The sequence below is a fragment of the Galleria mellonella genome, unplaced genomic scaffold (assembly GCF_026898425.1).
Source record: "Galleria mellonella isolate WM207_F2 unplaced genomic scaffold, CSIRO_AGI_GalMel_v1 utg213, whole genome shotgun sequence".
Lineage (NCBI taxonomy): Eukaryota > Metazoa > Arthropoda > Insecta > Lepidoptera > Pyralidae > Galleria > Galleria mellonella.
The window spans coordinates 4,780,691-4,808,280 of NW_026442039.1; the positions used below are offsets into that span (position 1 = coordinate 4,780,691).

Below are 27,590 nucleotides of genomic sequence, written 5' to 3' on the forward strand. Positions count from 1 at the left end.
GAAATAATGTATTTGGTAAAACAACGTTTACCGAGTCAGCTAGTCTATCTATATAATTTAAGGTTGGAGCATCGCGTGTCAAAAACAGGTCAACATTAAATTAACAACTGTCAAATTAGTTGAATTGATATTTTTTTAAACAGTGTTCTATCATCATGTCGTACCAGCCGTTAACTGCTCATTACTAAACATAGACCTTTACTAATTGGGGGCTTTTGCCAATAGTTTTTTTGTTTTTTAGGGAGGCAAACGAGCAGACAGTCCACCTTATGGATAGCGACTATTACCAACTGCATAGAGGAGTTAGGCTTTAATGGTGTTTTAAGACGGATGCTGCTTCCCATCCCTCGACCATTAAGTTCTCTTATGTGCCACTTACGATACACACGAGAAAGGAAAGTGTGGTCCATTCTATGTCGGGACTTCATGGCGAAAACATGATTTTATACAATAAAGAATTACCATTTTCCAATATGGAAATATTGCAAAAAAACTTCGTAATGGAATCAAAATTGAAATTGAATCAAGAAATGGGGTGAATTTAATAATAAAAAAAATATAAATAATAAATCTGTACTGTATACTTATAATAAATCTGTAGAGAGGTCAATTCTGTACATGAAATATATTTCCAAAATAACTATCAGGGGGTGATTAGTGATCGATACTGATGCCAAAAATGCAATCAGTAAAATTTTTTTGTCTGTCTGTCTGTCTGTATGTTCGTTATAGAAACAAAAACTACTCGACGGATTTTAACGAAACTTAGTACAATTATTCTTCATACTCCTGGGCAGGTTATAGTATACTTTTTATCACGCTACGATCAATAGGAGCAGAGCAGTGACGGGAAATGTTAAAAATGTCCATCCGTGCGACGCCGGGACGGTCTGCTAGTATATAAATAAAATTAAATATTATAAAGAACTAAATAAATAATAGTAAAGACATATTATGTAACCTTTACCCACTTATCTTAATTTAAAGTAATAATTTGTAATCAGGTAATCAAAAACAAAAAGTTGACTTGATGTTTTTGGTCAAGAATTTATATGGAGACACTCTTTATAAACTCCTAAGGTACTTACTGTGATCAATTTTTGATTAATTAAGATTTAATGTAATTTTTGTAGTACTTTCACGCGTTTCACTATAAATCACAAAGTACGATTTTCAATTTGTGACAAGCACCAAACAGAATTTCTCGTCAGAAAACCTTATATTCTTAATTTAAATATTTATGAACGACCAGGTACATATATTGTAGCCATACATGATATAGGAACTTGATATATAAGTACTTTTATTATATTCTGCATTTTTTTTATCATATAAAATTACATTCACGTTCCACTATAAATCACAAAGTTCGATTTTCAATTTGTGACCAAGCACAAAATAGAATTTCCCGCCAGAAAAGTCAAATGTTTTAAAAACCTTATATTCTTAATTTAAATATTTATGAACGGCCAGGTGTACTCGTATTGTATCTGTACATGATATAAGTACTTGATACATAAATACTTTTATAATATTCTGTGTAATGAAAAATCATAAGAATAAAATAAGATATACAAAAATACATAGCTAAAAGCAAAATTATAAACAAAAAACGCTTTTATAACAATGTGCAAACTACAAAATTATGTACTTATTTCTAACCAGCCAGTGACACTAATCAAAGAGTTCGAAGAGTACTTAAGAGTTCTATAAAAAAATTTATATCCATAAAATTAAAACACAGTTTCCCATTTTCGATAAGCATAATTTTTACATATACATATGTATTTTAATTTTAATTGCCAATAGTTTTAAAATTAGGTAATACTAAATAATTGTTTTTTTTTTTCATTTCACAAAGTAGAAGGAAGGGAGATATCTTGAGAATGGAAGCCTATCAAATAGAGTTTAGTGGCCTTTGCTTATCCTGTAGGATAGTAAAAATAACTTTTATATACCATAACAATATTAATAAGAGCAATATACAGTACACAATTACACCATTCGCCTGAACTACAAGCTGTAATACCCTGCGCTATGAGGAACCAGATAATAGGCACAATCCAAAATATCTAGACGCAAACCAATTCAGTAAGGAGGGAAAGGGATTGTTAGTAATGAGATTTAACAGCTCCTTTGCTAGCAACACACCCTATCAGGTTGACCTCCACGCGGTTCCCCCTGGAAACCATAATGGTTAATTCTTGTTCAATTGGTCGCTATGGACAAACTAATCTGCCTTCATCCTCACCTGTCGCCTTTCATTAGAACCCCGTCAGCATAATCCGACAGAGCAGGCGTGGTTATCATTCCATCTTCGTCTATTAAAAAAAACCAATTCAGTGGAGTGTGTATCTTAAATTGTCTTGATTGGGAATCGAACCCAGGACCTCCTTTATATTATATATATATATATATATATATATATATATATATATATATATATATATATATATATATATATATATATATATATATATATATTGTACCTAATGACTAAAATTAATATATTATAATTTTAATACGTATAGATTGTAATCTGAGAAATCGTTTGATATTTATAATTTATTATTTTTTTATTAACATTATAATATTACTATGTCTAGACTGCACACGCATAACTGTATAATAACGCTACCCAAATCTATTATTATACATATTACATAATGAATTCAGTGTCACAAATATTTCGGCGAAATGCTGTAATTCCAACATTCCAATCTATTTTACGAGTCTACCTCCAATTAAGGAAAGCAGATACAAATAAAATGAATACACGAACAAAACCCACGGCTGTTGATCTTTTCAACTAAAAATAGAATTTTATATGTTTATGGCGCATTATTGCTTTAATGCTGTTTACCAAATAAAACCTGCTAATATTGTATTATAAATGTGAAAGTTTATAAAGAAGTTTGAATGTTCAGATGTTTGTTACTTATTCACGCTTAAACTACGGAACAGATTTGAAAGGAATTCAATACTAGTATACAGGTGGATTATATACTAACTTAACACATAAAATACTTTACAAGTATATACTGACTCACGTGGATAAAATCCCGAGATATATTACATTATTTATAAAAAAAAAAATCTTAAACAATTCTTGGCTCTTATTGATAATTGATAAGAGTCAAGAAATGTTCATTAACTCTAATCATTAGAAACTAGGTTTTATTTGCAACTATGTTCGCGTAATTGGATAAGGTTCACTAACCTAATAATACAGGGTTTTTTTTATTATTGTTCTATATTATACACACAATGTATCTTGATGTATTATTTAATAAATAAAATTACTTTTTGCGCATTAAAAAGGTGCAAAATTTACAAGACAAAATATATATAGAAGTTATAAAGGAATCACTCATAACTATTTGTTAACACACATACATGGGGGGGGGCATGTATGTGTGTTAACAAACCAACTTACTACCACATTTATAATAATAGTAAGTTTAGAACCAAAAGAATTATCCCGATATCAAAGCATCATATAGTTTTAAAAAAATTGTCTGATTTACGTGTCGATTATTTAAATGAAACTTATAATATACATTCGAAAACCATTTAAAATGTATTACTTAAACTCAACCAGTTAAAATGGATTGATAAGAAATTTCCGTAACAAACAGATTTATAATGTTACACCGCAGTAACTCTCTAATAGTCTTTCAACACGTTATTAAACTTTGAAGACCTCGCTAGTGCAGCGGTTGACACGTTACGTTGCGTAAATGAGGTCCCAGGTTCGATTCCCGATCGAAACAATTTAAGAAACGTGCGTGGGTATTCTAGCATAATCTAAGGAATCAGAGGAAGTATAAAAGTAACGCCAGTGACAGAAAAGTTAAGGAGTCGGCGTCTCTCCTAGTATGGACACTTGATGCACAGGGATGATGAGCATGTGTTAAAAAAGATATTAAGAACGAATGTGGATGGCTATAAGGGCAGAGGGAGGCCTAAAAAGACATGGATGGACTGTGTGAAAGATGCGAGTTGATAGGAATGGCGGATAAAAACTTAATATTATAACTGGGTTAAGAGCAGAATGATGATGATGCTTGGGTATTCTAACTGGAGGTGCAATGTGACATGTATTATTATTATTATTTACCAGAGGGAGACTTTGTACAAAAGTCGATTGCTTGGGTACCTCTGTACCATTCGTGTTTCAACCGTGAAGCAGTTGTGTTTGCATGGCTGTGTTTCGGTTTGAAGGGTGGGATATGGCGTGAATTTACTGGGTACAGAGGAATAACACCTGAGTCCTCAGGAATGGCAACGCATAGGAGGTATCATGGGCGAAACAGTATACTCTGTTATGTCCATAGTACTGCTCATGTCTATAGGCGACGGTTATCACTTTCCATCAGGTGGGCCGTCACCTTGTTTGCCATTCTATGTTGTATAAAAAAAATAAAAAAAATATATATAATATCTATTATTTAATGCATTTTATTGGCTTTATGATAATTTAAGATATTTTTTATAAGTTATATCAGACTGTACATATTAGATACTAGCTGTGTCCACTGCTTCCACTGCATGAATCGGTATATAAGGTATTCTGTGTACTAAGTTAAGGATATAACCTACCCGTGTACCAAATTTTATTTAAATCCGTTCAACTTTTTTTTGCAGGAAATATTAAAAAACACTATCCGTTTATTCTTTTATCATACAAACATTTATTATTTTATCATCATGGTCATATCAGCCTTTAACTTTACACTGCTGAACATAAGCCTCCCCCTTGAGGGGGGGGGGGGGTTGCCAGTAACTTAGCAGGCGAATTGGCAACCGCATTTAGGCTTTAGAGATTGTTAAAGAAGGACGCTGCTGCCCATCCCTCGCTCTCCCTTAGTCGCTTATTCCTATACGTGTTTAATGTTTTTTTTTGTATTATTTTTATAAATATTGTCACAGTTAACATCCTAAATATTGCTGAATAATAACTATCGTGAGTTACACTCAAAACAAGCCCTTATTCACTAATGCATTCAACAGCGTATTGATTGTTCAATGCTACTCTCGACACAACCGTAAATTGTGCTCATGAATAAGGGGTCCCATTGAGTTCGAAATTAGTCGCGCATCCGCGAATCAAAACGTAAGTAAAGGCGTTATAAATAATTACAATCTTAAATATTTATATTGAAAGAAAATTAATTAAACTTTGAGACATTATGTTAATAAGTATATACGACCTGTTACTTGCTTTGAACTCACAGGATAATATGAGTAACCATCAGGTTTGTTACGAGAGGCCATCTGTTTGATTAAAATAACCAAGTGTATAATAATAATAACAAATTAACATTGTATACAAAACAAGACTGCAGGTGTGTAATTTGGATATTATTAGATCACAATTCGGATTTTATGAATCTGGTTTTTAAACCGAGTTCTGTGTAATCAGAGCTCTGAGATTAACACGTTTTATTCAAATGAGACGTGTGATCAATTAGGAATTAATTAACTATTTCGGACTGTCGGCTTCTGAACCGACTTCGAAATGAGCGGAATTTTTGAGTGTATTTTTATGTATCTAATTTGATCGTTCTTTTTTTATTAAAAGAGTATAAGTACTCTCATTGTGATTTCATACAAATTTTTTCAATACTATAATAGTTTTTTTTTTTTTTAGGAAAAAGTCTTAAAATTCTTACTAATTTTATAAATGTGAAAGTGAGTTTGTTTATTACCTATAAGGTACTACGCCTTAACAGCTTGATCAATCACTATAAAATTTAGTATATACGGAGTATATGGGTCGAAGAAAGACATAGGTTGCTTTTTATCTCGGTCATTAAACATATTATGTATAAATTAATACGTAACATAGGTATATAATACTTAAATAGAATTTTAAGACTGTTCTTTTATACATTGAGGTTTTGTGTATAAGGATATTATAATATCTGAAACTATCAGACGTAGGTACTATTTTACCTAAGGAATTAAAATAATTTCTTTTAGTGATTGATATTAATTACGTAATTAACTGCAGCAAAAGCTAATAAACAAACATACTCTCTTATGAATATTATAGTACGAACTGCAAACAATGTCTTCATGACAAAATACTAAATCCTGTTTACACAAAAATTACATGAAAATGTTCATAATACAAGAGAATGATGAGTTGTAACGATTGGCAAAATGATCATATCTTTTCGTATACACGAACTTAAATTACAACAAAAGCTAAAAATAATTCTTAAATAAACAAATCTTCCCATTTATAAAATAATAAGGATTATAAATTATGTCTTCATAACAAAGTACTAAGTTCTTTTTACACATAATTACACGAAAACGTTCAAAATACAATAGGACAATGAGTTGAAACTATTGCAGAAATGATCACATCTTTTCTTTTATACGATCTCAAATTACATAATAAATTACAGCAAAAGCTAAAAATAACATACAAACAAACAAATTTTTCCATTAATAATATTAGTAAGGATTTTAAATAATATCTTCATGACAAAATATTTAGTTCTTTTTACATTTTTTTTTACACGAAAATGTTCAAAATACAATAGTACGATAAGTTGAAACGATTGCCAAAATGATCACGTCTTCTCGTGTACGCGATCTCAAATTACATAATTAACTATAGCAAAACACACGGTCGAGTCGGTATGATAATATTATAATTCATAGACATGGCAATTATTATCATAAATACCAGCGCAACTGCCGGATTTCCTTGTGGTCATTGCTCTAAAAATAAGGCGTTCCAATCAAACAGACACACAATCAGATCATTATATATATGTGTGTGTATATATGAACAACACAATAGAACCTGTCATGATTGTTGACAATGACTTGATATCATGAATTAGTAAGTAGCCAAAAACATGATCAATTGGGTTGGACCAACATTTCAAAGTTCCGTACTATCGAAAACCTATTTTATTCTTCATTAATTTATAGAACTTTAATACACATAAACAATGTAAAAGAAGAACTTAACACCAGATGGCGTTATCTACCAATCAACCGAAGACAAGAATAACAGAAAATAATATATTTGGCGTTGTAATGCTATGATCAAATAAACAAAAAAATAAATGAACAATAAAACATAATTAAATAATAATAATTACTTAATAATTAAACATTAAAGTATTTATTATAAAATAATATACTCATTGTATTTTTATTATAATTGTTTAATAAAGAAATTATGCAAAATACGATAGCACTTTTGATATGTTTGACGGCTTAGTCTTAGATCTCAATAATTCTTTTTCTATTGTATAAATCTTTATATAAATAAATTTTATTTTGTATATATTTCTTAAAATGTTGTTTTTGTTAAACTTTTTACTTTTACTCATGAAAACAATATTTAATAATATGAGTTTATGCATATATATATTTATTGAAATTCTGTGGCGATATTAAAGAAGGATGTCCTTGTAATTTCGTGATAATTATCTAGACCAGAAGTCGGCAACCTTTTGCCTACTATTACTAGTACTTGTATAAATAAAGTTTGATGAGTAATTCTCGTTAATAGATTCAGAACGATTTTAATTTTTTTTTTAATATCTAATATTTGCGTATGGAACTAAAGAGCCACAACTTCACATCCAGAGACGTATGTGGCTCACGGGCCGCTGGTTGCCGACCCCTGATCTAGACAAATAATATATCAGCTCTATTTAATATTATATAACCTACACAACAAATGATAATGGAATGGTAACCCAGCATTCACTATCGGTATGCGCTGTGGTGCCCCCCACCAATGAGGGATGACAGATAAGGATGACAACAGAGCAGTTTTCCCATCATGATGAATACAACAATAATTAACCACGATAGTTTCCAGAAGGAACCGCATGGAGGTCGAACTGATAGTAACTAACAATTCCTTTTACCCCTAACCTACATAATATAGTCACTTGAAAGAAATCGTGAGCACAGATTATTTATTTTACTAGTAAAGTATAAAATAAATTGAACGTATTATATGACAGTGTAAAGAGACATTGACCTCGTCTAATTGTACCCGGATAAAACAACAGCCAGCGTATGACATAATTATACCACAGATATAAACCGATATCGATCAACATGTCGTCTTTGTTTATTTTTTATCACAATTCAAATTGAATCAACTGGGCGTGGCAATGTTGAGACAATAGCAAAAAGTTTGATTGCTAATCGAATTAACCAACTGTAACTGGACAGTTTACGTATCTAATAAATAAACATACATCCAGCCTGATAGTAATCCAAAGAACGATATTGAAATCCTAACTATTCTTTTACTAATTCATTATTTCTTTTAGTGCCTATATATGTATGTGTAAATTAAATATACTAAGAGCATTTTGCAAACAATCTTTACAAGAGCATTGTTTTATTGTTCGATTTTTGCAGGCAATTTTGTTAAACGTGTCTGGTTTTATGGTATTTTCTATTAAACACATTGTTGTGTTTATATCACTTATGAATGTTGACTAATTTACCTAGAATTACAGACAAATTATTTGTATACGTATTTTTTTTTACATTTAGTTTGTTAAATTATTTTTAAATTATATTTTTATTCTATTTTATATTGGTACAAACAGTCATTAAATTATTATAGTTACAAATTAATATTAGTATGTCCAATTTCTTCTAGATTTTGCAAAATTACTGAAAATCTTTTTTTATACATATAACATACAGCTTGTTTGCTACCTTCGTGATATAAAAAAAAAAGATACTGCATTTACTAATAACACTTATTTCTAATAATAAACAAAAATATTATTGTTACGCTCTTTTTTTATTTATTTATTTTTTATATTATGAAGGTAGTAAACAAGAATATAACCTGTCTGATGGTAAACGGTCACTGTAGCCTATGGACGCCTGCAATACCAGGGGTGTCACGTGCGCTTTACTGACCCATCTTAATTTAATCCCATTTTAATATAATCTTTAGTATTGAATATGAATAAAGCTCATATTTAAACCAGCAGATAAATTACAAATATTAGTAAATATAACAGTGCATTGTTTGAAAAAGGGAAAGTCAATAACCATCCAAACAATTTGTCCGTTTGAGTAGGTACACGGCAATGCCTAAAAAGGTGACGAAAGGTTACCAAAAATGCATGCATTGTAAAGGATGTTACGCAAGGCCACAGCCGAAACACGATTCCTCTTTTACGATGTCGGGTAAGTGTAAACGAGGAATGTCATGCTCGTCCGTGGGCCGTACAAACAATTAATGACACAGGCGCTCTATTGTCACTTAATGACATGCATTCGGATCGAGGTTGGACTATTGCGAGCGAAAGTAATGTTTCAAGTATTTAGGCAAGTTATTTTTATGACTAACCCGTGGTTATACATGACTTCATCCGCGTGACTGGAATAAAAAGTAACTTATTTACTTTTCCATACCAAAGACTATTTGTATTTTAAATTAAAAAATGCTTATAATTACCTTTTATCAACGCACTGCTCGCCGTCGACAAGGAATTTATTCTCACATGCTTGAACCCAATTGAAAGGTCAAGTACAGTGCGGTTTCAAAGGAGTTTTAGTTCAGGCTATGAAATGAGCTGCTTGCCGAGGTTTTCCCTAGAGACTACACTATGGGGTTCTTCAAATAGGGTATTTTATATTTTTTTCTTAGGATCGGCAACACGCACGTGACGCCCCTAGTGTTGCTGGCGTCCATAGGCTACAGTGATCGTTTATCATAAAACAGCCCGTCTATGTATGCTTGTTTGCTAACTTTGTAGTATGAAAAATTAAGTTTACTTAATTAAAAAAACGTTATTATTGTTATTTATATATCCCGTCTTAAGAAAGAGATATGATAAACCAACCTGACAGAAGCACAGTCTGCCGGACTTCAAGGCTCCAGGGAAACACCCGCGCACTATTCTCCTCTACATGTCCTCTCTATATGTCCTCTACCCAAAAGTTGTCTGGAAGAGATTGCTTAGCATTATTATTTTCTGTATTTGTTATTTTTTTTTTTACTTGGTGCAATAAAGTGTAAAATAAATAAATAAATATTTGGGCACACTATATTATTAATAACTAGCGACCCGCCCCGGCTTCACACGGGTGCACATTACAACACATTACATTAGAAACCTCTAAACATATCAGTGTTTCAAAATAAAAAAAACTGCATCAAAATCCGTTGCGTAGTAGTAAAGTCGTTTACTTGGGTACCTCTGTCCCATTCGTGTTTCAACTGTAAAGTAGTTGTGTTTGCATGGTTGTGTTTCGGTTTGAAGGGTGGGATATGGCGTGAATTTACAGGGTACAGAGGTATAACACCTGAGTCCTCAGGAATGGCAACGCATGGGGGGTATCATGGACGAAACAATCGATGTCCATGATACTACTCATGTTAATAGGTGACGATTACCACTTTCCATCAGGTGGGCCGTCAGCTTGTTTGCCATTCTATGTTGTATATAAAAAAATATAGTAAAAAACATATTAAAGTTACATAAAGAATATCCTGAATTACACACAGTTTTATGTACTAATTGTGTATAACTCAGAAGAGTTATGTACTTTCTTATATTACCTACATTCTGAGCTCAATAATTTAATAAATGTCGACACTCACGATTCAATGAACTGTCGACAAAAAACTTCATCGTATGTTTTTTATTGTCTCTGATACATTCGGTCCAATTAATCCAAAAACAACTCGGCATGCCAACAAGTATGTACTTGTAGTAAGCAAGTATTGAGTGGAGGTGACGATTGACAGACGAGGTCGTGTTTCTTGTCATACGTATTGTAACATATTGATCAGGAAATATTTTGAGTCCACCCAAATAATTACGTTCACAGAATAAAAACAAATGGACGTGACACTCATCATAATGTAAGAATTTGTTTCACAGAAAAAAAAAACAAAAAAAAACATCGACTTCTATTGTGTCAAAACCAGTTATTCTGAATTAAAAATTAAACTATTCCAAATTGGTTTATAAAAGACGCAGTTACGAGGTAACAAATACAAACAAAAAACTAAATCGAATTAAAACCAAATAGGTGCTAAGAAAACCAGGCTAACAAAGATTTGTAAGTTTGACAATTTATGGTGAACATATATACCTAGTTATATCAAGATATTCAAGCTTAATACGATAACCCAAACGAATGACGTTTTCAATTCGATCTTAATTTTTTTTGGATCGATATTTATTTAAGATTGGTGAATAGAAAAAATCAACTGATTGATATATTCCTTTCCATATAATACTTTATTTTCTGTGTTTTTTTTTATTATCTTCACTAGGTAGATTTACTATTTTTAACATGCACTGTAAAAATCGAGATCGAAAATCGACATTCAAACGATTGATTTTAATAAAACCAATAATTTGACCTTTAATTTTCATTCATTAAATTTAAAAGATCGATATTTTGCTTTACATGGGAAAATTTGTATTAATTTACAATATCATTACCTAGCCTACAACACTCATATAATTTAGATAAATCTTAATCAATTCATTAAAAGCATTAATATACGTAGACTACACGTTATGCCAGTCAGTAAAAATACTATATATATATATATATATATATATATATATATATATATATATATATATATATATATATATATATATATATATATATATATATATATTTTTTATATCGAGGTAACCAATTATGATACTTTTGCTAGACGCTAGATTATTTTCTCTATTAGATTTCGTGACTTGTACGAACTTGACATAATTATGACAAATTATGTATAAAAAACTACATAATGTCTAATAGCAAGTAGGTACATCATGCATCAAAAATAGCTCATCTAATTATTTTGTTATTTTATTTTCTAGAGGGAGACTTTGTACAAAGTCGATTGCTTGGGTACCTCTGTCCCATTCGTGTTTCAACCGTGAAGCAGTTGTGTTTGCATGGCTGTGTTTCGGTTTGAAGGGTGGGATAAGGCGTGAAATTACTGGGTACAGAGGAATAATACCTGAGTCCTCAGGAATGGCAACGCATGGGGGGTATCATGGGCGAAACAGTATACTCTGTTATGTCCATGGTACTGCTCATGTCTATAGGCAACGGTTACCACTTTCCATCAGGTGGGCCGTCAGCTTGTTTGCCATTTTTTTGCTTGCTTGTTTGCAATTCAAGTAGCAACCCTGACACAATCGATACATGCCCACACGAACTCTAGATCGATTTATTTTATATCGATGCAAACCATTAATGTCTCATCGCTTAATTATGCTTTATTTATTTTTCTACATACATACATACATATCCGTCACGCCGGTCTCCAATTAGGGTATTTTTTTATACAACTTAGAATGGCAAACAAGCTGACGGCCCACCTGATGGAAAGTGGTATATTATTAGTGGTATACATAATAGAGTATATTTTTTCGTCCATGATACTCCCCATGCGTTGCCATTCCTGAGGACTCAGATGTTATTCCTCTGTACCTACCCTGTAAATTCACGCCATATCCCACACTTCAAACCGAAACACAGCCATGCAAACACAACTGCTTCATGGTTGAAACACGAATGGGACAGAGGTACCCAAGCAATCGACTTTTGTACAAAGTATCCCTCGGGTAGGCAGAAACAATGGAACGCCAAATGCTTCGATTCAAACAAACCTCTTTCGCTTCCTCCACATTCATCGATCTTTTCATACACGCTCGCCGGTTACGGGTACTTTTAATTTGGCCCTTCTTCAGCACCTCGCCTGTTTAGTCGACATATGTCCATTATTTATTTTTTATACGCTATTTATTAGTTTATATCTTATATAATTAACATAAGTCTAAGTTAGCTTTTCGAATAATAATAATTCAAATTATTGGCACTAATATAATTTATATACATTTTTTTTTCTTAAAAAGACAGTGTATCTTATCTAATGAATGATATTATTTAAGTGAAATGTTTGTTCAGTATATATATTCAGTGTATATAGCGTTTTTTTTTTTTTGGAACTCGAAATACTTCATTTATATTATAATTTTTTATATTATATTATCATTTTAATTAAAATCAAACAAGAATTTGAATAATCTGAACTATTGAGATTGCTTATTGCTTTAAGATTGGATTTCGAGTAAATAATATAATAACCTTCGGTTTCTAGTCAAGAGTCTTCTTTGACTGAGCTCTCACCACCGCTACTCTACCTGCCACCTTCGTGGCATAAAAAAAAACTCAAATTTTAACATTTGTCATTAATCATCATCATCATTTATTATTATTATTATTATAGCTTATTTTATCCACTTCAGTGGTCCCCAAGGGTAAAAGCCTCCCCCATCTTTTTCCACTTCTCCTTATCTATAGCAATACTTGTCCAGTTTTTTCCTGCTGTCTTTATTGTGTCATATTAGCCGTTAACTGTTCACTGCTGAATATAGCCCTTATTGAGAGGTTTTGCCAGTAGTTGCCACGCTTGGCAGGCAGGTTCGCAACCGCAGTTAGGCTTTGGTGATGTTTAAAGAATCTTTCGACCATTAAGTCCCCGTAATCGCCTCTTACGACACCAATGGGAAAGAAAGGGGTGGCTCATTCTATGCCGGGACCACACGGCGATTCGTGATTATTCTCGTAATTGCAATTTTGTGTTTCCTATTTCAAAAGTAATGTATTTTTTTTTGTTATTTTACTTGAAGTGTAATTCAAGTAGCAACCCTGACATGTTCGATACCTACCCACACACACTATCGAATGATTAGTTATTATGTCGATGCAAAAACATCTTTGTATTAAACTAATAATAATTTTTATTTGTTTTTCCTAATTGTTATTTTTACGTCTTCACCTTCGCCATCATCATCATTATATCAGCCATTAACTGTCCTCTGCTAAACATAGGCCTCCTATTGAGGTGGTTTGCCAGTAGTTGCCATACTTGGCGGGTAGATCAGCAACAACAGTTAGCCTTTTTTTTGATGGGTGAAAATGGTATTGTAACCCCGCCTGCGCTAACGGGATACGCTGGACGGGACGGGATACGGGGGACTATAAGATGATTTAGCCAACGATAACATAATTCATCCTTAAAACGCAGCAGTAAACATAAGGAGTGTGGGGGGAAAGGGATTGTTAGTAATAGAGACTGAGAATCCCATTGCTAGCAATATACCCAACAAGGTTGACCTCCTCGCGGTTCTCCCTGAAAACTATCATGGTTAATTCCTGATGAATTCATCATGATGGGCTAACTGGCCTGTTTTCATTCTCATCTATCACCCTTCACTGGTGCTCCGTCAGCGTATCCCGTTAGCGGAGGCGGGGTTACCATACCATTTTCATCCATTGAAAAAAAAAACATAAGTAGTGTGTTAAAAAATTTCAAACCGCAGCGTGGCCGAATGTATAACCAGTTGGCGCATGCGCAACACGTACCCAGGATACACTTGGCATGCCGATTATGCCACGATGTTATCTCCAGATTTCACTTAGATCTGTGTTTATTGCACATTTTCGGCTACTTTCTATACTTGTAACATAATAGAATCGCAACTAGTTTGGCAAGAATATTAACCATTTAAGGAAATTCTGAAGAAGTTGCAACCCGTTTGAATGTGGAATAAACACTAGGTGACAAATAGTGACATAATAATTTTTTTACGCAAACGTTTAATAGTCATACTCTGCTATTAATAAGAACATAAACTCTATAAAAAGCCTGTTTTGTTTTATATGTCTTCTTTTTATTATATTACTTTTTTTTATACCACAAAGGTGGCAAATAAGCATTCAGTTTGTCTGATGATAAACTATGTAACTGCCTGTCCATTGTAACTTTCTTTTTCTAATTAAGAATTTATCTCGAAAATTTCGAAAGAAGGGGGATAAAATACTATTAATTATTAAATTGTGTTCCACAAATAAAAACCGACTTCAGTTGTATTAAAACCAGTTATTCTGATTTAAAAACTAAACTGTTGAATCGATTTTGATAAAATTACAATGGGACTAATCCTATAATCATGTCCTTTCACTATAAAAAAAGAATTTACAACTTTTATGTTATGTTATGAGGTAACTGTTAGAATCCAATATTATATCTTAATATAAAATATTTTTTATTCTAAAACCATAAACTAAGAATGTAAATTTTGTATATGGAAACACTGATTAATATAGCATTGCAACACGGCGATGTGTTTCCGCGCACTTCCTCCACCAACTTTCATACGGGCCACTATGAATTTCTCATTCTTGCAGAATAAATAAATTAATTAAAGCAATTTCAGCGCATTTTGATTCTAACACGCGTTTGTGGTTCTTTGAGCCGGATATGAACCAGCGACCTATGGATTGGTCTTTTTTTTCTTTTCATTTAAGAGTTTCCTCTTGTCGGTGCAACTAATTCATGCATTTTTCTCCAGCCAGCTCTATCCCAGGCCATATCCTTTATCTCCCTATACGGCATGACACCTAGTGTTTCCTTTATCTGCCCCATGTAGTTATTCCTCGGTCTTCCTCTTCCTCTTTTGCCCTCTATCTTTCCTTCTACTATGCTCTTAAAAAAATCGTCATGTCGTATAAGGTGGCTCAGCATTTCGCCTCTTCTATTCTCTATTATGGATATCTATGGATTGGTATATGGACAAAAATAATATACAACCGAATTGAGAATCTACTTTTTTTTGAAGTCGGTTAAAGCCTAAACTCTATATCCTAGAAACAAACATATTTAACTAAAATATAATGACTAAAGTAGCGTTTAATAATAAATACATACAATAATAACGTAACATATACAAAAATTTATGACCGATTAAATTGTTATTTTCATTAAGGGCTTAATTTATTAGATTTTTTATAATTTATTTATTCTAATTTATTAACCAATTTTGAACGTTTTCAATTTTATACATAAGTGGATTTTTAATTAGTTAATTTAGTATTACAATATACAATATACTTATGTATGCAATATTTTTTTTACACAAATATATATGACATATAATAATTACTAATTGATACACTTCATTAAAGTCAGCTTTTTAGTTTTTTTTCTTTATAGCATCGTGTTAATTATATTATTTTAATGTGATGAGTCATTATTTAAAATATATAACATTAGTTCTAATAATTAAGTACCGGTTCAAATGAATATTGAATACTTTTATTACTTAAGACCACTTTACAAGTACAAAAATTATAAATATAGATTTTGCATTAAAATTAAATGTTATTTATAAGAGAAATTATTTTTCCAAAGGGAGACTTTGTACAAAAGTCGATTGCTTGGGTACCTCTGTCCCATTCGTGTTTCAACCGTGAACCAGTTGTGTTTACATGGCTGTGTTTCGGTTTGAAGGGTGGGATATGGCGTGAATTTACTGGGTACAGAGGAATAACACCTGAGTCCTCAGGAGGGGGTATCGCCGATATAGTATACTCTGTTATGTCCATGGTACTGCTCATGTCTATAGGTGACGGTTACCACTTTACATCAGGTGGGCCGTCAGCTTGTTTGCCATTCTAAGTAGTATAAAAAAAAAAGAAAACAAGCGCAGTACCTTAACATTAATTATTTTTTTAATGGGTTACAACAGAATTGTAATTTCGCCTGCGCTATCGTTACACGCTGGCGGAGCACCAGTGAGGAATGATATATGAGAATGAAAACTTTAACAGTTGACAAATTTCACAAGAATTAACCAAGATGGTTTCCAGGAAGGACCGCGTAGAAATCAACCTGATGGGGTATATTGCTATGCATTACTAACAATCCCTTATCTTCTTAATTTTAGTTAAGTATACAAAATCCATATTTTTGTTTAACCAAAGTTTGTTTAGACCATAGACAGTGTGTTTACTCAGTGTAAACTTTTTATTGACATAATAATGTACTTGTTTTCGTGAAAACTGGATCTACAGGAACTAGACGAGATCATTATTAAGTCCATTGATTAAACAAAACTAGAGCGGGCAGGCAGACTTACTGTTATATAATAACAAAAGAATAGTTGCGCGGTACCCTTGAACCACATAATATGAGTGTTTCGCGTCTCTAAACAATTACATATTTTGCAATGTTCTCTCACTCTTTCTGCGTAATGAAGAATGAGGTGGCATCATTACATAATTATAAAATATTTTCATTTTGCTATATATATATATATATATATATATATATATATATATATATATATATATATATATATATATATATATACATACGTATATATTTTCATTTAAGAGTTTCCTCTTGTCGGTGCATGTACGAATAACTCATACATTTTATATCAGCCATATCTTTGATCTCCCTATACGATATATATGTATTTTGTATATATTCCATATTTATTATTATTATGTCAATTTATGTTAATAGGTAAACGTAATTTTCTGTATAATATGTTCGCCACCTAAAACGATTTTCGTTTTTTCCTAAGAGTTACCTGGTAGAGAATGCTGCATTATTATTAAGCTCACCATTTGTACAAATTTTATTGTGCATTAAAAAATAAATAAATAAATAAACATAATAAGCAGACGGAGATTTTGTATAAAAGTGCATGGATACCTCTGTCCCGTTTCTATTTCAACCATGAAGTAGTTGCGCTTGTATGGCTATTTCGATTTATTAGACGGGATGACCATCATCATTATATCAACCATTGGGGGGAAAGGGATTGTTAGTAATGGGGTGTAATAACCCCATAGTTAGCAATGTACCCTATTAAGTCGACCTCCACGCGGTTCCTCCTGGAAACAATTGTGATTAGTTCTCGCTGAATTCGTCATAATGGGCTGACTGATCTGCTTTCATCCTCACCTATCATCTCTCACTGGTGCCGATAGCGCAGGTGGGGTTACCATTCTATCTTCACCCATATAAAAAACTATTAATCGTCCTCTGATAAACATAGGCCTTTTCCTATTAAAGGGTTTTGCCAGTAGGTACCCCGCTTGGCAGACGAGCTAGCAACGGCAATTGGCTTTTTGGTGATGTTTTAATTACTAACAATACCTTTCCCCCCACTTCTTGATATTATCCAATAACAGTAGTCACAATTTACAAAGAAAGGAACAAGATGATTATCTGAAGAAAAAATCGGAAGTATGTACGTAGTCGGCAAGTTGGTTACGTTGTCATTACGATAGATATGTGATGCAATGTGGAAATGTTGGTATTAAACATTTTTTACCCATCACTATTAGTTGACTTTCTCGTTGATGTAGTGATTACAGATGTAGTTAGTTACATTACAGTAGATTTACACAGTAAAATTGATAAACACATTACACTATATAATGTATTTTTTTGACATAAGCAGTAAGTACCATGGACATAACAGAGTATACTGTTTCGCCCAAGATAACCCCCATGCGTTGCCATTTCTGAGAACTTGGATGTTATTCCTCTATACATTATACCTCAGTACCCTATAAATTCACTGCTATATTCAACCCTTAAAACCGAAATATAGCCATGCAAACACAACTGCTTCACGGTAGTAACACGAATGGGACAGAGGTCTCCAAGCAAACTACTTTTGTACAAAATCTCCCTCTGATGGATTTTGTACTGTAAATCACACGTAACAAAACTATTGCATAAATACACGCATAATAATAAATCGCTTAATAAATAACTTAAAAGATCCCAATTAGCTAAATGTACAACAGTGTACAAGAGATTTGAAAGTTCGGATATATTCAACAAATTTTGTCGCCGACTATACAACCCATATAACCTTCTAAATGAAGATCTTGACACGAAATCGTCTAATGTCGAGTATTAGTGTCCATTGTGGCATAATCACATGCATATCAAACTAACAGGCCTGTGCCAATTGCCAAGGTGTCAATTGTAGTTTGTCGACACCTCATCAGCTATTGCTCTGGCCTTGCACCACATTGATCTGACATAGATTAATAGCGACCTTATCTGTGCCTTATTAAAAATGAAGTAAAAAAAAGTTAAACATAGTTAAGGACGAGTTCCCGCCTTAACACAATGTGCCGTACCGTCGAAAATAAATTTTAAAGTTATAACATTTTTTACATAATTAACATGTTATCTTCTAACTCAATATTTATAGGGAGGAAAGGGTTTGTTAGTAAAGGGGTCTAACAGCCCCATTGCTAGTAATATATCCTATTAGGCTAACTTCCACGCGGTTTTCCCTGGAAATTGTCATGGTTAATTCTTGTTAAATTCGTCATGATAAGCCAACTAACCTACATTCATACTCACGTATCATCTCTCTCTCTCTCTCTAGTACCCCACCTATATCGTATACCGATAGCGCAGATGGGGTTACCATTCAATTTTCACCTATTAAAATATAACTTAATATTTGTTTTACAAAAAAAAATTATGCAGGTAACTCATAGTCTACAACAAATGTCCTTTTTAATCCCAAATACAAGATTAAACAATTATACAGAGTTTTGTACAGCCATGTGGTCCCAGCATAGAATAGACCACCCCTTCTTTTCCCGTGGGTGTCGTAAGAGGTGACTAAGTAAGGGCGAGAGATGAGCAGCAGCGTCCCACTTAAAATATCTCTAAAGCCTGATTGCGGTTGCCAATCCGCCTGCCAAGCGTGGCGCCTACTGGCAAAACCGCCCAAGAGGTGGGGGAAAGGGATTGTTAGTAATGGAGACTGAGAATCCCATTGCTAGCAATATACCCAACCAGGTCGACCTCCTCGCGGTTCTCCCTGGAAACTATCATGGTTAATCCCTGATGAATTCATCATGATGGACTAACTGGTCTGTTTTCATTCTCATCTATCACCCTTCACTGGTGCTCCGCCAGCGTAACCCGTTAGCGCAGGCGGAGTTACCATACCATTTTCACCCATCAAAAAAAAACCGCCCAAGAGGCAGGCTTATGTTCAGCAATGGGCAATTAATATGAGTACGATGATGTTGACACAGTTTCGTGTGTTTGACGTTTGCGATAAATATGCTTTTTTTAGACTTTTGTTTCATTCTCTATAGAATAGTCTATTTTATACCATGGTAGAGAAGAACTTCGGGCAAACTTCGTTTGAGAAGGACAGGAAAAAAATTTGTTTAAATTGTTAATACTTATTGAATAATTCTTTTCCTTTTTTTGTATTTTTTTTTGTATATTCCTTTTTTATGTTAGTCATCTGTTCTCGTTTATTTTGTTTGGTTTATTGTGGAAACTTCACTGATTTATGTTATGATTGTGTTTACTATTTATATGTTTTAGGTATTGTATGTTTCCCTGTTATAGTAAAATAAAAAATAAAATTATACAAATAAAGATTTATTTATTTATTTAACTCTTTATTGCACCATAAATAAAAATATACAATGACAAGTGAATAATTCAAGTGAAATACAGTAACATAAATACAGATTAAAATATACACATAAAGGTACAAAACGCGATTTTATCGCTAGGGTAATCTCTTACAGACAACCTTTGGTTAAAGGAGAACAGATAGAAATGGGCAGGTGGCGCAAGAGTGAATTAATAACTTTTCGTGCATAAAATATAAAAATAAAAATTAATTATTCGCATTCGAGTATTCTGACACTTCCCTATAGTTGACTGGGAGAGAATGCTTTTAGCATTAAGTCCGCCATGTACACATATTTGTACTAAGGAATAAATAAATAAATAAATCTATAAAAATTCCATGTATTCCAAAGTCATGTATCTCTACTTGCCATATGTATCTCTCTAATACAGTTAACCATCTCACATATCTACAAACACAGAGAATATAATATTATATACTAGTACTTCAAACATCCAAACGAATCATACTACTACAAGATTTACCATAGATTGAAAATCATGTAATTTAAAATTGTATTACACAAAAAAAAAAACTGAGTTCAATTGAGACAAAACCAGTTATTTTGTTTTCAAATCTAAACTACTCAACCGATTTTGATAAAATTTCTGTGGGACCAGAGGGAGACTTTGTACAAAAGTCGATTGCTTAGGTGCCTCTGTCCCATTCGTGTTTCAACCGTGAAGCAGTTGTGTTTGCATGGCTGTATATCGGTTTGAAGGGTTGGATATGGCGTGAATTGACTGGGTACATCTGTTTCATATGTTAATATTTTCTTATATTTTTATAAAATGGACGTCATAGAATGAAAACAATATAATTTTACATAGACATCATATTTTTAGAAGGAACCGATCTAAGACTTTTCGATATAATTCCTCCTATAATATATTCTAAACTTCCTTTCATTACGTAACAGTAAAAGAACAAATTTTCCCACTGTATACTGAGTACCCGTTCGATTCCACGAGCGAGTTAGATTAGCGGCCGCCACTTTCCATTACGTGTTTCGCTTACAAGTGAGGCGGTTTGATTCATCTAAACTATGACATGAACGCTACACGATTATCCATTTACGTAACAATAAAAGCAAAAGTGAAAAATTCTAAAAGAGTTTACTGATGTCATTGGATAAAATAGTACTTTTTATTTCTATGCTGACGTCTTTATCTTAGTTTCATTTTTAACCGACTCCAAAAGAAGGAGGTGCTAATTACGGTTGTGTCTTTTTTATGTTTGTCGCCTCAACTTCGTCAGTTATAAACTGATTTGGAAAATTATTTTTTTGTCTCAAAGAACACGACAGATTGTTTTTTTTTTATACAACTTAGAATGGCAAACAAGCTGACGGCCCACCTGATGGAAAGTGGTAACTTAGACAAGAGCAGTACCATGGACATAACAGAATATACTGTTTCGCCCATGATATCCCCCATGTGTTGCCAGTCTTGACTCAGGTGCTATTCTTCTGTACCCTGTAAATTCACTGCCATATCTCACCTTTCAAACTGAAACACAGCCATGCAAACACAACTGCAAAGGATAGAGGTGCTCAAGCAAACGACTTTTGTACAAAGTCTCCCTCTGATAATGTTTCCCTCTCCCGTTTTTTAACACTCGCTGCTCCATCTACATAATCTCAGGATAGATAACATCATAGAGGATTATGCAGAGGATGTGAAAGAGAAATTATAATCACTATTTGCATAACAACCTGTGTGTATGTATGTATGTTGTAACACAATCTGAATAGAGTCATTAACAACAAGTATGATTGATTAAACAGCTCAAATTCTCACTGCGAGCTGTGTTCGCGACGTTTCATACCATCTGTTACATTTAATATTCAGAATAATTTATTAAGTACTAGTCATAAATTTGGGCCTTGAGCAAATATCAAATATACTCACAATAGGAAAGGATTGTTAGTACTATGGACGTTACCATTCCTGAGGACTTGGATGTTATTCCTCTGTACCCAGTAAATTCACGCCATATCCCACCCTTCAAACCGAAACACTGCCATGCAAACACAACTGCTTCACGGTAGAAACACGAATGGGACAGAGGTACCCAAGCAATCGACTTTTGTACAAAGTCTCCTTCTAGTAATTCTACCAGATTAGCTGTATGTCTAAGATAATATTAATGTTTTATGACTTGGTATTATAAGTTGAGCCACCGACACCATATTATGTAACATTAGCTATGAATGGCTGGTGATAAATCCTTCCATTCATTAGATGAAGCAACCTCAAACGTCCAAATGTATAGAACATTTTGTCCTGCAATAAACTTATAGAGAAACCACGTAGCAGAGGTACCTATTACGAAATGCAAATCAGCAAATGCGAAACGAAATTATATACCGACGTTTCAATCCAATGTTTATAAATAAAAATAAATATGATACTAAATATATGCATAACTTAAGAACCAATTAAGAATTTTTTTACTAACAATTGTTGAAGCCCGAGGAACGTTCTTATGAAGAGAAAAATTGTAATAATGTCTCGGAAAAACGCAAAACAGTGTGCTAATTAGAAATTTTTTAGATAGAATTTTTATATTGGTGTAATTATAATATATAAATTAGATACTTTTTTTTTAAATCCAATTTTATGTGACATTTATCTATGGCACAAGAATGGACAGTATAATAATAACAATAAGACAATTATGTAGTTGATAAAATAATGAAAATTGGCAGTATGTTTGTTTCCTTACACAGTGTAGGCTTAAAAGATAAAAATAGGCACATACAGTAACACTAGTCTTAAAGAGATTATAATTATGTCAATTACCTCGACGGTTAACAACAAATTCCTCTTAACCAAAATTTATAAAATTATTGTAATCTTTTTACAACTTACGTATCTCCTTTTCTATATTATAGAAATATGTGGAAAATTAATAATAAATTAATAATAGACCGCTTTTTGTACCTTTATATGTATATTTTGATCTGTACCCCATGCTACTGTATTTCAGTTAAATTGTTTATATGTAATTTTTTTGGGGTAATAAAAAGTTAAATAAATAAATAAAATTCAATTTCTATAATTGTTATAGCCTACTTTTAAAATCTTCAAGTCAGTCAAAAAAATATACCCAAAGGGGGTAGCTTCAAATATAATCACATTAGTCCTTGATTTCATTTGAAATGTGAAAAAAAATCTTTTTCTCACCTTTTGGAGAATCTCTTCAAACTTCCAAAAAAAATCGGAAGATTTTTTAATGCTGGCAATACTTAGCGCTCGAGTTTACTGGATTGCCATGTATCCCTTAATTAAATTTGAAAATATCCCGATAATTTGTTCAAAAATTTAATCGCCCCTAGCTCGGCCGCCATGTTAAATTTCCAAATTTTCATAATTTTCACTAGATGATGAATTCTTCGGCCTTCTGACACCTCATATTCGGAATCGCTAATAACTTCACTTCTTTACTACTTCTTTTAACTCCTCTGATATTTAAATGCAGGTTCGATCCATCGAATGGAATTCACTCTACTTATTACTATGTCCTCTCTCTTATTATGTCTTAATTGATTCCTATCAAGCGTTATACTCATAGAAAAATAGTATTATATTATTTTATCATTTTTTTTATTTCAGTTAATATGGACTACTACACGTGGCGGTGATGGATACAGCTGCCCTTACGGACAAAACTGTGGGTTTGAACCTGCGCCACCGGGCCGGGCGCCTGCGTGCGCGCAGCCCGGCCTCACCTACTGCTTATATCCTGATCCGTACCCTGAGTGAGTTATCTCAAAATTAGAACGCTAAAAAAACAAGAAGCTTATATTACATTCGAGAATAGGAAACGAGCTGACGGCCCACCTCATGGAAAGCGGTGACTGTCGCCTATAGACATGAACAGTAACTTGGACATTACAGAATACACTATGATGCCAATGGAGTGCCATTGACTTTCCTTCCACTTGCTTCTATTGGCTTCTATACTTCTATACCACACTTGTGCGATGTGGTACCGAAAAATACAAAAAACCGACATAGCCCATAAGATATATAAGCTGAGATGGCAACAAGCTGATCACATAGCTCGAAGGTTCTTCAAAAGAGGTTTCTTCAGGGTCGGCAAAGCACGCGGAATACCTCTGGTATTGCAGGCGTTCATAGGCTACGGTAACCACTTACCGTCAGGTGGGCCGTATGCTTGTTTGCCACCTCAGTGGTATAAAAAAAAAACAACCGATGTAGAAGAAAGGATCTTGAATGGCAACATCGTATAGGCAAACGCAGTTTAGGACAACCCCCACTACATGGAACGACGAACTTAAATGTATTGCAATGCATAAATGTCGATAACTTGAAACCATTCTTCAAGACAGTCTATGGGAGGAGACCCATGTCCAACAATAGACAGTTAACGGCTGATGTGATGATGATGATGATGTTATGCCACCGTACACTGCAATTTCACTGACATATACCATCCCTCAAATTGCAACATGCTATGATACATACTATTAATAATAAATTTAATAAAATATATTTATACTGGGGGATGGGATGGTTAATAATGGGGATCTATCAAGTCGACCCTCATATAGTTCCCCCTGTAAACTGTATCGGTTAACTCTTGTGAAATTTGTCAGGATAGGCTAGCTAACTTCTTCTATCCTTATCTATCATCCTCCACTGGTGCCCCGCCAAAGTATCCCAGTAGTGTAGGTGGGTTTACCATTCCATTATCACCCATTATATATTAATACACTTATTTATTCTCATATAATTATAAAGTACTTACACAAATGTAGTTATAACTAACATATTGCTGTGTGGTCCCAACATAGATTAGGCCACCCCTTCCTTCTCCGTGAGTGTCCTAACAGGCGACTATAGGAATTTAATGGTAAAGAGATAGGCAGCAGCGTTTCTCTTAAAACATCATCAAAGTCTAACTGCAATTGCCAGCCCGCTTGCCAAGCGTGGCAACTGGCAAATCTCCCCTTATGGGGGAGGCTATGTTCAGCAGTGGACAGTTAACGGATCATACAAATAACATATTATACAATTTATTTTCAGACACGTGATCCGGCAATTAATAGAAGCTGGACAGTATGACATCCGGACTCTTCTATCAGACGAGAGTCGCGATGACTTCAACTCTAATAAAAAAGTTGACTACCCATACGGTTATGGGCCCAATTCGCTCCCACACGTGGACCAGATCTCGTTGGTCAACGATGGGATATACCAGAAGAATTTTAATACGAAGTATCACACCAGATTTAACCATGGTTAGTTTAATAAACTTGTCTACAGAAAAAAGGTTTAAATAAGCATTAGTCAAAGTTCTCAATGAGAAAATTTTCGATAAAAAGTGGTAACGGCCACCTATAGTAATGAAAAGCACTATCCACTTCACAGAATAAACTAAAATGCTCGTTTTTTATACAACTTAGAATGACAAACAAGCTAAAAGAACCACCTGATGGAAAGTGGTAACCGTCGCCTATAGACATGAGCAGTACCATGGACATAACAGCGTGTACTGTTTCGCCCATGATACCCCCCATGCTTTGCCATTCCTGAGGACTCAGTTGTTATTTCTCTGTGCATTCTAGTTGTGTTACCATTGCTGAGGACTATGGTGTTACGCTTCCGAATTCTGTAGTTTTATTGTAATATGTACTATCCTCCAAAGTTAGATGAATGGGGGGAAGGTATTGTTAGTAATGGGGAGGTTAGTTCCCATTGTCATCAATGTACCCTACCATGTCGACCTCCATGCTGTTCCCCCTGGAAACCATCGTGACTAATTTATCGTTGAATTCGTCACGATGGGCTAACTGACCTGCCTTTTCATCTTCACCAATCATCCCTCATTGGTGCCTCGCCAGCGTGTACCGACAGCACAGGCGGGGTCATCATTCCATTATCATCCATTCAACCAACCTAGATAAATGTAAGAACAATTGCACGACAACCTGTTTTTTATAAATAAATAAAGTTCTTCATGATAGGGATACAAGTGGAACAGAAATATGAGCTAGAAATAAACATTATCTTTTTCAACCGACTTCAAAAAAGAGGGGGTTCTCAATTTGCTTGTATTTTTTATATTTGTTACCTCAGAACTCCTCACATTGAAAAAAATCTTTTATATGTGAAATAAAATACTTACAGATTTGTCCCATAAAAATTTCATCAAAATCGGTTCAGTAATTTAGTTTTCAAATCAAAATAACTGGTTTTGTCACAATTGAAATCGGTTTTTTTGTGGAATACAATATTCTTTATAGCAAGCGATAATAAAAATTAAAAAAAAACAGAAATTGTAGCTACTAAATAGTTATATTAATTTATTTATAATATATTTTTTTCAGATATTTTCTCGCAAAAAACACCCCTGCAACCACCATCGCCGGCAGACCCCTCCCCATACAACATCAACACATTCCAATCATCGAACTTCACGAAATTCGGGTTCCACGGCTACCACACCTCATCACCAGGGTTCTGGAACCCTACTCACAACCAGTTCGAGAACAATTACGACAAGAAAGTCTACAGGCAGACGGCTATTAATCAAAATTTCGGATTCAATCAAAACGGCTATAGCACTCCAAATAATAATGCTTACCCGAATTACGACTCGACCGATTGGTTTCGGCAGGCTTCCAGCGGAGTCACACACTATAACCCCAGCGAATGGTGGAAGTGAGTATACTAGTAAATAAACAATGTACATTGCGTCTGAAATTATGCATGATCATAGAAAAAAGTTCTAAATTCAATATTAGAAGTATTCAATATTAGAATAACAATAATAAATATATTTTACAATCAATATTGCCAACTACATTTTTTTTATACAACTTAGAATGGCAAACAAGCTGACGGCCCACCTGATGGAAGGTGATAACCGTCGCTTATAGACATGAGCAGTGCCATGGACATAACAGAGTATACTGTTTCGCCCATGATACCCCCATGCGTTGCCATTCCTGAGGACTCAGATGTTATCCTCCGTACCCAGTAAACTCACGCCATATCCCACCCTTCAAACCGAAACACAGCCATGCAAACACAGTTGCTTCACGGTTGAAACACGAATGGGACAGAGGTACCCAAGCAATCGACTTTTGTACAAAGTCTCCCTCTGGGAGTCTACATCCAATATACATACGTCAAATTTATATATATGTAATTATGTCACATATTTGCACCACATCTGCCCTTCATACGCTTTCTGTTCTTACCTAATGGTTAGCTGATACAAAATGCCATATGGCCACTTGTACAA

At 33.6% G+C, this 27,590-nt stretch overlaps 1 protein-coding gene across 2 annotated transcripts in view; it reads left to right on the forward strand.

Moving 5' to 3' along the window:
• The window catches only part of LOC113511546 (protein spaetzle 5), a 68,184-nt gene that overhangs the window by 36,680 nt on the left and 3,914 nt on the right, over positions 1 to 27,590 (forward strand). For both annotated transcript variants that reach the window (XM_031913513.2, XM_026895173.3), the window contains exons 3-5: positions 23,930 to 24,075; positions 25,367 to 25,581; positions 26,671 to 27,004. In XM_031913513.2, the coding sequence (XP_031769373.2) occupies positions 23,930 to 24,075; positions 25,367 to 25,581; positions 26,671 to 27,004 (695 nt within the window). The remainder of the gene's footprint in view (positions 1 to 23,929; positions 24,076 to 25,366; positions 25,582 to 26,670; positions 27,005 to 27,590) is intronic.